At 49.5% G+C, this 12,610-nt stretch overlaps 1 protein-coding gene across 4 annotated transcripts in view; it reads left to right on the forward strand.

Moving 5' to 3' along the window:
* The first annotated feature begins 1,117 nt into the window (after window positions 1-1,117).
* The window catches only part of FGF13 (fibroblast growth factor 13), a 412,871-nt gene continuing 401,378 nt past the window's right edge, over window positions 1,118-12,610 (forward strand). The window contains exons 1-2 of one of the 4 annotated variants that reach the window (XM_075941056.2): window positions 1,118-1,554; window positions 5,002-5,226. In XM_075941056.2, coding sequence (XP_075797171.1) covers window positions 5,178-5,226 — 49 coding nt within the window. In that variant the 5' untranslated portion in view covers window positions 1,118-1,554; window positions 5,002-5,177. Of the gene's footprint in view, window positions 3,630-5,001; window positions 5,227-12,610 lie in introns of all 4 variants that reach the window. The other 3 variants (XM_075941052.2, XM_075941053.2, XM_075941051.2) reach the window with 3 other exon arrangements.

Consider the following 12,610-nt stretch of genomic DNA (forward strand, 5'->3'; position numbering starts at 1 on the left):
ACAAGCGTCCGTGCCAATCTAGACGTGCTTTTGCGCAAAAAAGTCCCAATCGCCATTTTCACCATCGGGGCTTTCTTGAGGAAAACAAATCTGAGCTGTCTACACTGGCCCTTTTGCGCAAAAGCTTTGCGCAAAAGGGACTTTTGCCTGAACGGGAGGGCAGTGTCTAGACTGGCAAGTTTTTCCACAAAATCATCTGCTTTTGTGGAAAAACTTGCCAGCTGTCTACACTGGCCGCTTGAATTTCCGCAAGAACACTGATGATCTCATGTAAGATCATCAATGTTCTTGCGGAAATACTGTGCTGCTCCCGTTCGGGCAAAAGCCCTCTTGCGCAAATCATTTGTGCAAAAGGGCCAGTGTAGACAGCACAGTACGCCATGGCTAAAATGGCGATGGGGGCTTTTTTGCGCAAAAGCGCCTCTAGATTGGCACGGACGCTTTTCTGCAAAAAGTGCTTTTGCAGAAAAGCATCTGTGCCAATCTAGATGCTCTTTTCCGAAAATGCTTTTAACGGAAAACTTTTCCGTTAAAAGCATTTCCGGAAAATCATGCCAGTGTCGACGTAGCCGAGCAGAATAGTATTTCCGCAAGAAGCACTGATTTCTAACAATAGGAAGTCAGTGCTTTTGTGGAAATTCAAGCAGCCAGTGTAGACAGCTGGCAAGTTTTTCCGGCAAAGCAGCTGATTTTCCGGAAACAGGGGCCAGTCTAGACACAGCCCAGGAGGAAGCCATGGCTGCTGCGCAAGGAGAAAAATCAAGGAAGAGTTTTGCCTCCGTGAACACCAGCCTAGTCCTGCCGAGGAGCCTCAGTGACTCCGAAGGGAAGCTCGAGCACCCCCTCCCCTTCCCGTCAGATAATGCAGCCGCTCCCCCTTGCATCCCAACTCAGCGGGGTGGGGTCGGCCGCCCCACGTGACCCGCTAGCCCCACAGCGCTGTGATCTCACCGAGAGCCTTGCCAGAGTCTGCGCAACACCTGTTGGCAATTTCACCTCCTCGCGTCACTCCGCCGATTGGGTTTCAGGCTGCGATTAAGGGCCTGGCCGCCGCGGGTTAACCCTCGCAGGGCTCGCCTGGGCAAGGCAGCGCCTCCGTTTTGTCCCCCCTCTTCCCAGCACGTCCCCTCACCCCGTTCCGTGGGTTTCCTCGCCGCGCTGGGCAGCTGTCTGCACGGAACACGAGTTGGGAAGCCACAGAACTTGGGGAGGAATTCGGTTTCACTAAAAATAGCCGCGCTAGAGGGACCCTGTGACTTCCCGCTTCTCAGTGCCGCCCGCCTTTAGCTGCTGATCCTTGGAATTGAAACTGACATACTTCCCCCCTCCTCCCGTCTTACTGAGACCTGGGGGCTGGGCGCAGCGGCAGGGGGTGGTCTTCACCCGTCGAGCGGCGCGGGGAGGGTGCAGAAAAGCACATGCTAAGGACAGGGAGCAGGAATTCTCCCGTGCTGGGACCGGGGGAGGTCTGGCCACAGCAGGGCTGAGCGCTAAGCGGTGGGGGATTTGACGGTGACTCCCAGCCGGGGCTTCGCCACACGTTTCCCGCTTCAGGTAGGTGACACGACCCGAGCCCCCCAAAAGCGGAGGTCGAATCGAGGAGCGCTGGCAATCCGCGCGTAAAGCGGAACAAAAGGCGGCAGCAAAAAGCGGGCAGTGGCAGCAAATCTCGCGCTTAGGGGTTCTCGGGGACGCCTTCCCCTTCCTCTAAAGAGCTGCTCTGACTCGCTGCGCTGCGATTTAACAGATAGCCGCTTCTCTGCTTCCCTCCTCCCGCTGCTGGACGCGTAACTCCCTGCGAGCGCAGCGGATAGCTTGGCTTCGCGTCGGTTCCATCTCGCAAGCCCCCGATTTCTCCTAAGAACAGGCTCAGTCCTGCCCCTCATTAGGTGGACGCTCGGCAGCCCAAGGTAAATTGGGCAGGGGGAGGTTTCTGGGCCCTCCTTGTTCTCCTCCCACCCTGAAACGCCTCTTCCTGGCAGGATTAGGACCAGAGAGGTGTGAGGGCAGGGGACAGAGACGGAATGAAGACGCTGCGGTAGTGAGAGAGTTAATCACAGCAGGACGCTTGACATTAGGCGCTGATATTGTCTAGCTTGAAAAAGGGTCCCAGGGTAACGTGTACACGAAAGAGGCTGAAGAGTCGAAGCAAAGCGACTTCCGTGGCGTGTGGGAACGAACCGTTTGCAGGTGAACGCTGGAGGCTTTTCTGTTGGCGGATTCTCCCGCCTGCTTAAGTTAGGCACTTTTCACAGCAGGTCATGAAATTGGGCACCTACATGCGTGGCCCGATGTCCGGGCGGTCTCAGTGTCAGCAGCTATTCGTCTTCTCTGGGGATCGAGCCAGTTCTCTGGGTACCTGGAGACACCGTGTAGGTGCTTTAGGGACCCAAGTTTTGAAGTGTTCCTCTGAACGTGTCCTCTACTCGGTGGGCTGCGGGGGAGAGTTTTAAGAAGCCCCGACGCAGGCTGGCTAGCTGTGTTTTTCTGATCTGCAAAAAGTCTTCTGTCTAAATATAGAATCAGAAGCCTACAGAAACCTAATGTGCCTAAGACAGGAAAGGGGCGCTCCTCTGATTTCTTCTCTGTTGCATAGCTCCTGTGTGGCGGCAGGAAGGAGGTCACGCCCGAAATTGCATTTGCCAGGACCACCCATATGGGGAGGTGTGGTGTGGTTTTTTTGGTTTTGTTTTGTGGTTAAGGTGTAAAATGAACTTGGAGCCCTGCGTGCCCAGAGTGTATCGCTCGGTGCCTTTTTCTTGCTTCGGATTACAGGCTTGAGACTTTCGTACTGCAAATTGTAACACGAAGCAAAGAGAGACGACAGGGTGTGATTGGGAAGGAAATGCATAACATGTACAGAAAATAGAATAGCTAACACCTAACGGCTGGTATCTTCGATGTGCTGGATGGCTTTACAACCAAACCAAAACACCTACCCTTTAAGTAGTCCCCAAAATGAGTAGAAGAGACCCAGGAAGGGAGAACTGCGTGCAACGCAGAACTGGACGTTTCCCAAAGCACTTTCCAAAACAAAGCTCCAAGATCAAGTATCTTCCCCAGCCCCTGCTTTGAAAATATAAAAGGGTATGAAGGAGACACAAAGCCAAATTCCTAGAGGCAGAAAACAGACACTATAATATATGGCAGACACTCCTTATTCCAGCAAAACTCTCGAACTACGAATAGTAGTTTGGCCCGAGCTAGGACTGCAGCGATGGGGTTGGAATGGGTTTTATTTGTGGTGAAGGGAAGAGCTGCTTAGTTAGTGGTAGGTTTAAGACATGCTGGACTTGTTTCTATATCCGTATCCAACTCCTCGAGAGGAAAAGTTCAGATCCAAGGCTCTCGCCGCACGTATGTAACGCAAACCTCTTATTTATATATGTAGCCAGTGCATCTAGTGTACGTGCATCTAGTTATATATAACCACCCAGACAGCACAAGAGGGATAAAAGCCATTGCTCCAGCGGGCCCCTTTAAAACAGCCAGCGTCCCAGAAGGAGGAGCCGTGAGGCGATACAAACCACCAGCCAAAGCTTGGAGGAGCCCCGTGGCACCGTAAAGACTAACAGATGCATCTCACGAAGTGATTTTTCACCCACGAAAGCTGATGCCCACAGACAGCGGTTAGTCTCGCAGGGGCCACGGGGCTCCTGGTGGTGTTTGCAGACAGACTGACACGGCTTCTCATCACAAGCTCTGGGACTGCTGGGGGGCGGGGGGGGAGGATCAACCTGACCCAATAGGGGGCCTGTCGAGCCAACCTGTGGCTTCCTCGCCAGACCGTGTGCCCCGGGGCTAGTGCAAACACTCGCTCCAGGGATGCAGCGAGGAGCGCTGTTCCCGTCGCAGACTCCCTCCGCCTGCAGCTTTCCCCTGCGGGCTTTGCCCGCCAGGCTGCTCCCTAGCGGGGAGGGGGGCGGGAGACCTTGGCAGGAAAACGCTGCCCCTTGAGTTTGAAAAGCGGCGACCTCTGCAGCGGCGGCGGCTTCTCACCCTGCCTGCGGCCGCAACAGGCTCCGGCACAGGCCACGCTGGGTGGCTGGAGCCAGGGCGGGTGCGCTACGGCTCCCTCCCCCGGGCAAAAAGTTTGGTTCCACGTTGTTCCTGCTCCCGTGGGCAGGTCTCCCCTAGTGTCGCCTTCGCTGCAGGGCCCCCGAGCTCGCCGGCAGCCCCTCCCCGGGCTCGGGTCTGGAATTTGTCCGCCTGGCTCCCTCGCTGCTCCGTGTCACGTACCTAATCGCTGCCCAGGACTGCCCCGTGCCCCGCTGCAGGGCGCTCGCACGCAGCCCCAGCCCGGAGCAGTCGGGTGCGGGGAGGGGATTCGCTCCGGAGTCCGGCTAGCACACTCCCCAGGGCCAGCCCCCGCGTGCTTCCCAGGATCGGTGCCCCGGGGGGAGAGAGCATCCCCCGGCAACTGCAAAAGGGGCTGGTGCTGACAGCGGGGGCGTTGCACCGGGCGAATTGTCCGCCCAAGACAGCGAGGACCGGGCCCTTTTCAGCAGGTGGGGGGAGGGGAGGCAGGTTCCTCCCCCCCCAGTTTCCCAAGAGTCTGGGCAGCCTCGCTGGGGCGGGTGCGGGCAGCAGGTTTCTCTCCCTCCCCCCTCCCTAACTGGGGGTAGAAGCGAATGGGGGGGGGATACAGACCGCTCGATTCCCCCCCCCCCCACCTGGCCTTTCCCCAGCCAGGCAGCGACCCCGTTCCGCAGTACCGTGCTCGCCCAGCTTCCCCCCACCCCCAACCACCGGAGCAGGAGGGATGCAGCCAGCGCCCCCTCCCGCATCCCTCCTTCCCCCTCCCTCCCGCCCGCTGGGGGCTGTGACTCCTAGGACCGGCGGCGCCTTCCCGGTGGGGCGGGGGAGGAGCGGCGGGCGGGGGGGAGGCAGCTCGCTCCGGTCTCTCTCCCAGCCAGGGACAGGGGGCGAGTCTCCCTGCGGCGGCCGCCCCATTACTCACTGCACCCCCTTTCCTTCCCTTCCCTCCTCTCCTCTCTGCAGGCAGGCGGCGGGCGGGGAGCATCTGCACCGGCCCGGCAGGAGGAGAAGAGATTTTGTGTTGTTGTGATTGCTTCTAGGCTCCCCCCCTTCTCCCTCCCCGTCCCCCCTTTTCTCCCCGGAGCCCGGCCGGCTTCCGCGAGTCTCCCGGGGGAAGCTCTGCGAGCAAGCTGGGATCTATGAGCGGGAAGGTGATCAAGCCCAAAGAAGAGAAAGATGCTTCCAAGGGTAAGCGCGCCCGAGCCTGCTGCTGCCTCGCATGAACCCGGCTTGCTCCATGCATCGTGCGGCTCTGCTGGGGGCCGGGGAGGGGGGACACAACCCCCTGGCTCAGCCTCGGGTTGATCTGGGGGGGGACTCCCCCTTCCTGCCTTGCCCCGGGGGGGGGGGGCGGATTGCAATCGGGGCTCGTGCAGTGGCTGGACCAGGTGTCAGTAGGGGTGTGTGTGTGCATGGGGGGGGGGGTAATTCTCTTCTCTGCTCGCAGCAAGGGGTGGGTGGGGGCGCACCGGGGGCCCGCTGTGCTGGACGCGTCTCTCTCGCTGCGGCTGCAGCCGGAGCCGGGCTGGCTGTCAGTCCAGCTGCCCGCCCCGGGCCAGCCACCTTGGGAGTGACCCCCAAGGCCGCGGCCCCTCCAAGGCATCTGGTCTCCGGTGCTTGGATTCTGGCCGCAGGGAATTCAGAGGCTGCGAGCAGGTGGCCGAAATCCCGACCCTGACCCCCACCCCGCCAGGGGCAGAGGGGCCCCTGTTGGACTCTGCCCTGGGGAGGTAGGGGCGCGCGGGGGGATGCTCTGCCTGTTTCACCTCCCCCCTCCTCCTGGCTGCTCTTGCCGTGCAGTGGACGGGCTTTGCTACTGGATGTAAACTGGGTAACAATTGCCATGGAGACGGGGGAGGAGGAGGAGGAGCGGAGTTGTAGGGAACCGCAAGTGGAGTCGTTTGCTCTCCAGCCCTGTGGCATGGCAGAGGAAAGGCTGCTGGGGAGATGCACGGGAGAATGCAGAGGGGTGTTATTTCGGGGAGGGGGGCAAGGGGAGATGCTGATGCTTCCCCCTTCTCCTTCTCATGGCTGGGGCAGGGTTTCCATTAAGAACCCTTGTTTTACACACCAGTTGTGTCCAAGGGTGTAGTATACACCGTAGGCCTGAGTGGACCTTCGCCAGCTAGATCCCAGAACAAGAGCACTGTTTTTCTTAATAACAACAACAACAAAAATCTTGTCTTTCCAATGTGAAGCATATAGTGTACAATCACAGGTGGCAGGGTTTAATGGACTCTACATCCCAAGGTTAAATGTGACCAACAATTAGTCTGTATTAGGCCTAAGGAATGGATGAATATGTTTGGAAAAGTAGCCTGTTTCTTTTTTAATAAGGAGCATTGCTGCCAGTTTTCAATATATCTATATACATTTAATGTATTTTTATATAATAGAGTAGAGCCACTGGGCTCTTACAGGTGAACTATACAATGTTTTTAACCTTCCAAGAAGGGAACAAGCTCTTTCTGCTTTTTAAAAAGAATTAAGCATTTTTTCTGGATGTCATATATTTGTTTTGAGGAGCCCTACCACATCTTGGCTAAAGCTAGGTAATTCAGTTTCAAGGCTGACAGCCTTTTCATGTGCTCCTTTTACATTTTTTAAAATTATTTTCTTGGCTTCAAAGGTCATGTTAAAACCATTGCATTATGTGAACTTGGTTTTGTGTTTAATACATGCTTTAAATTTAAGCTTTTTCCCCCTCTCTTGTTATATGGTATCTATTGTCTTCAGAGTATTATTTTGAAATATTTTTCTTGAAATGTTTTTGCTGCAAAATATGAAAATACATAATCTGGATGTGTCCTAAAAACCTACACTTTCCAAAGAGACATTTCTTTAATTGAATGGGCTTTTTCCTTGTAAAAATATGCCCCTGTAGAAATCTGGTGGCAACCATTTTTTGTTAATGGCCTTGTTTACCAAAAAGGTGTCAAAATAACATAAAATACAGAATGAAAGGTTCTGGCATTCTAAGGAGTTGTTTTGCATGACTTAGAACTGAGCTATAATCTTAAACAAGAATATTCTGCAATGGTTGCTCTTTAAACTTGTGTTTAATATTTTGTTCAGGCTGCAAATCATTATCTTTATCTTTACAATGCACTTATTAATTTACCTTGTATCTTTTGGTGTGGCATTCTCATATTTCAAAACACTGACGCAAACACATGTGACTATCACTGTTACACACACACACACACACACACACACACACACACACACACACACACACACACACACACACACACACACATACACACCCCTCCCCTGAGTATGTACCATAAAGAGTATATGCCAAAGCCCAGGAAAAATACATTTGCATGAGTCTTTTGTATGCAATTTGGAACTGGCCTTAGCATCTTCTCTCATAATTTAGAGCTAAACTTAAATTGGCTAATATATAAAAATAATTAGATATAATGTAGGGAGAGAATATTTACAGGAAGTTGAATATCTTTTGTAGCAGTGTGTGGCTATAGTTGTTTTCTTTGATCTTCTAAAGTGCAGACAGAACCCCGATATGGTGCCAAGGAGACAATATTTATCAATTTCTGTATGAAATTTCTCTTCAAAGGTTCTGGTACCGATTTCCTATTTGCATTAGTTTTTCTTCAGAATTGTTGGAAGTTTCTTGAGGTGATTGACAGTGATGACATTCCTAACTAAATGTTTAAAATGGATACAACCATTCTTGAAAGGTCTGGCTGTTCTATCTGTGTATCAGAACTGTACTCGGACTGGAAACTAGAGGAAGGGTTGCAATTGTATATGTGTGTGCAATGTGTGTATGCTTTTGGGTTGGTTAACCTGTCCTGGAAAGGGTGATGCACAGTTATATTTTTGAAAAGTCACATGGTTTATTTTGGAGAGATTTTCCTGCATCCTATGTTCTTTCAAATATATTGTGGAGTTTAGGTACCAAACGTACACAGAGCTCTCCAAATACTATGCTTCCACACTGAATGACAGTGGAAATTATTTCTTATTATTTCTTAGTGTGAATTGTATATCAATCTTTCTCTCTTTATATTTTGAAACATTGTATCAAAGAGGAAAACTCTTATTTACGCTCAAAATAAAACTTTTTTCCTCGCAGTATTTTGAAACTGAACTTGTAACGTCCAATTCAGACCTAATATGAGCAGATGGAACTCCAGCAAAGTCTGGGGAATTATGTCTGTTCACACCACCTCTTTATTGGGTCCCTGAATTAGATTTTGGTTGAAACAGAGTCATGAAAAATTGTGGCACTGGATGTGGAACCTATATAGGAAATAACACAAGCAGAGAACACTGCACGTCTTTTTACATATTTTAGATCAAATTGTCTACTTAGTTGCACCTATGCAAGCCTACTCACTCCAGGAAGGGATTATAATAGAGGGAAGAATTGTCTCTAATTTAAAAATAACTGCTTTCTTTACACGCTCCCTGGAGAGGGAAGCAAGTATTGGCCTCAGCTCTTGTTGGTGTCCCTATTTATAACTACTTACAGAGTTATCTATAACTTCAGCAGCAGCTGCTTTTTAAAATAGTGATGCAGTACCAAAAGAACTGGTATTTTAGTCTAAGTAATCAATATGAATTTAACACCATGAAACAAGGCATGTGCACCCTTAAATTGTGACAAATGCTGCAGCAGATATGAAAACGTGTAAAACACAAACATTGATTTCTAGCTCTCAAAAGGAGAATGAGAGAAGCTGCAAAATACGGCTCCCATCAGTGGTGTGGTCCATTAGGTAACTAAGTTCACATCTGTGGCTTTATCAGTACTCTAGCTGTTTTATAAAAGAAAACATTTTATTTTGAAGAACATAAGTGAGCCCCTAGCATGCCCCCTTACACAAATACAGGGCCTGAGCTTGCTTTCTGCCTCACTGCAAATTTCCCTTTGACTTCCAGGGGAGTTTTGGATGCTAGAAGAATGCTGCATAAATGCTCTTAGTTCTTGCTCTTAGTCCTGAAATAGTATAGCCATCAGAAATAGTCCCCTTTCAATTTGAGTTAGAAATAGTCAAAATGTTCAAAGAATAGTCAAAACGTTCATCCCTAGATATACATGTACTTAACACAGCTTCGCTCCCTGTAGTCTGATTCCTTACCTGAGGTATGTTGAGAAGTGTGGAGGGAGATTGTGTGGGAGAGGAGGATGGAAGGACATAGGGATGGCAGTAGTGAAGCAGATGACTGTTAAGTTAATTATTTCATGAAAGATTTGAAGGCTTCTACAAGTAGTCTATCTACTCACTTTGTGAACAGGATAGCCAGCATCCCAGACCTATGAAAAATGTTGTTCTGTGTTGGGTCTTTATCAGGATCAGCCATTTGGGGTGAAGGTATTTTGTTTTTCTTGGTTACATTTTTAGGTGAAACATGCCTTACAGGAAAGCAACAGGGCTTTTACTTCTGATCCTCTGACTTCAGCGGGCTTTGGATCAGATCCTGATTTGGATCCAGATCCTTGGAGAATTTATGCTGTTTCATACAGTATTCATATACTATAGCCTAGATAGTTGCAGCATTTAGTACAATGTTTTGGATGAGATGCAGTTATCTGATGATTCCCACATACGTGTCCCCACTGAGTACATAGGAAAAGATCCCCCCAAACTAGTCATGGATTATTCTCCTGCTTCACCCACAATTTTAATTGTGAAGTTGCAGAACTTCACACAGCAAGGTGACCATAGTCTGTCTGTCTTGTTCCCTGCCTTGGTTACAAAGGTTTGATAACTTTACACAGAAGTTGGCTAGCTTAAGCCAGCAGACTGACACAATGCAGGTGCTTTATTTTCTCCATTTGAAGGCAAAATCGAGGGAGTATTTTCAAAGCTGACTGTTCTAAGACTGAAACTCTGTTGAAACAGTGGCAGTAAAGGTGTAAGACTTTGGCAGTGTGGATAGTGTTTTAGCTTGGGGATAGGGGGCCATCAAGCACATTACAAAGTTCAGGTGCCTGGCAGAAAAGTCAGAACTCAGGGAAATCTGCTGCTGCTATGTCTGTGGGAATGCGTCTTAAAGCAGCATGAGCCAATTTATGATTAAAAGGACTATGGGAAACTGAGAAAAATAAACAAGCAGATCTCAATGGTCAGGACATTCACTAATTTATGGGACAATTAAGTACGTAACAGACACCAGGTGCCTCTCTGGGGCACCTGGTGCTGGCCACTGTCGGCAGACAGACTACTGGGCTAGATGGACCTTTGGTCTGACCCAGTACAGCCGTTCTTATGTAGACACAAGGAATAGCAGTATATAAGCAAGATATGCTGCCAATTTCCTGATCTGAGCCTATTGACTCAAAATATGTTGCAGACGGGAAAATCATTGTGAATAATGCCTCTCGAGGAAGATGCCAAACCTAGTGGAAGGCAGGCGCTTCTCTTTATCAAACGTTTCCTTGGCAATTTTGGCAGACTTCCCCAGTGACAGCTTGAACCCGACCTCAGTTTTCCGTTCTGGTTGGTAGCTGCCAATGATAGATTGGGTCTGTCGATGGTTCTATGGCTATTATTGACTTCTGTGTCAAAAGTTGTGTTTATATCTTAAATCTCTTACTCAGAATTAATGGTTAAACTTGGCTGTATTGTTTCCTGCCTATTATAATTATAAAGACACCTGCATCATTCCTTTTGGAGAATTTTTGATCTCTGATATACTTGACAAAACATCTGTATTACCCCCTGTAAAGCTATGGCCAAAATCTGAAGCTAAGCCTCCTTATGTTTAATATTAACACCCCAGGTGACAGCAGAATTCATCTCTGGGCTTTAGGTCCTTATCCATTCAAAATTCCCATTGACATCAGTAGGAGGTCTGTGTGTCTAGCTGTAGGATTAGTTCCAATTAGTGGGCTGTTGTTAACATATTCATGCTTGGAATATTTACAGTAACAGTCTCTTGTTATGACTCATTATCTGTATCTACATTTGGTTCTGCAAATATACAACTCTTCTAAAGATGTAATAATGCCTTTTAAATCTCAAGGTAGTATTCTCAACGTGTGACTTCTGTCTACCGGACACTAGCAATTAAAAACATGAAAATCACTTTTCATATCAAGGTTCTACAGTATTCTCACTATAGTTTCAAAATTAATTTTCTGTATTAGTTGAAGGAGTTTGCATTAAGCTGACTATTATAAACCCCAGTTCTGAACTTTGGGACTTAGTCTTTTAGCTTATATACAGCTAGTGTCTATGATGAAGAGCTTCCTGATTGTATAGAAGGCAATTTAACCCTGTCATCTTCTTATAACTAGGATTAGAGTGAAACTTCAAGTAATCATACATGCCTCTCAGCAGGTTACAAAATCCTATGTTCAAAAGAAAACCCCCAAGACAAAGGAAGCCAAAAGGGGAAAAAATATTCCCCAAGAGCCCTACTGGGAACTTCCAAAAGGGATGAGTTCTGGTATCCCATACAGACCAAAAAGTCCCAAATCTTCCAGGATCACTACATGCCCTAGTTCTGCATGGCTCCTGGGAAGTAGCCAGCAGGTCCTTGTGACCCGTAGGGGTCCAGGGAGGCTCTGTGTGCTGGCCCTGCCCTGAACACCAGCTCCACAGCTCCCATTGGCTGGGAACTGTAACCAGTGGGAAATTCAGGGGAAATGCCTGTGGGTGTGGACTGCATTCAGTGCCTGCCTGACCCCTCTGCGTAGGAGCCGCAGGGACCTGCCAACCATTTCCCAGGAGCTGCCTTAGGTAAGTGCCATGTGGAGCTCCCACACCCTCCATCCCCTAAACTCCTCGGCTCCAGCCCTGAGCCCCCTCTTATACTCAAACTCTCTCTCTCCCAGAGCCCACACACTGTCCCACACTCCAAACCCCTCGACCTGCTGCCCCTCGACTTGTCCAGAGCCTCTTCCTGCCCCCAAATCTCTTCATCCCCAGCTTCACCCCAGAGCGAACTGCAGCCCTCATGCCTCCCCTGCACCCCAACCCTCTGCCCCAGCACTGAGGCCCCTCCTGCACTCCAACAACCTGCCCCAGTCCAGTGAAAGTGAGGGAGGGAAAGGACAGAGTGAAGTTGAGGTCTCAGGGAAGGGGCAGAAAGGTGGGGCCTTTGAAACAGGGCAGGGGGCAAGATAAAGGCGTTATCATTAGACAGTTGGTAACCCTAGCTGAAAACCAGATGCAAGATCTGTACAATTTTTTTTATTATTCTTCTGTTTTATCCTTGCCACTTGTACCTGTTTGTGTGTGTAGATGCACCTGGCTTTGTGCACTGAATCTACAGCACATGTTTTGCTGTAGGAGGTACATTTCTACACCTTTCTCCCCCTTTATGCAATGAAAATCGGAATGGTAAAGGATGGAAAGGCAGTGAAAAGAAATACAGATTCCGAAGTAAGAGTAGTAACATGGGGAAATTCAAAGAGTTAAATACAGACTATGTTCTGTAGAGCTCACTTCACCTTTGCGATCTGTAACAATTCTCTTCTTTGCTCCTAACTCAGACCTGTGCTACAGCACTGAAGGAGTCCTCACCATTATTTTTCATTTCCACTACAGAAGTCTGTCTTCCTTGATAAATAGACTAAAAACATGAGAAGGCA

Source organism: Pelodiscus sinensis, chromosome 13, assembly GCF_052426305.1.
Source record: "Pelodiscus sinensis isolate ZL-2025 chromosome 13, ASM5242630v1, whole genome shotgun sequence".
NCBI classification, from domain to species: Eukaryota; Metazoa; Chordata; order Testudines; family Trionychidae; genus Pelodiscus; species Pelodiscus sinensis.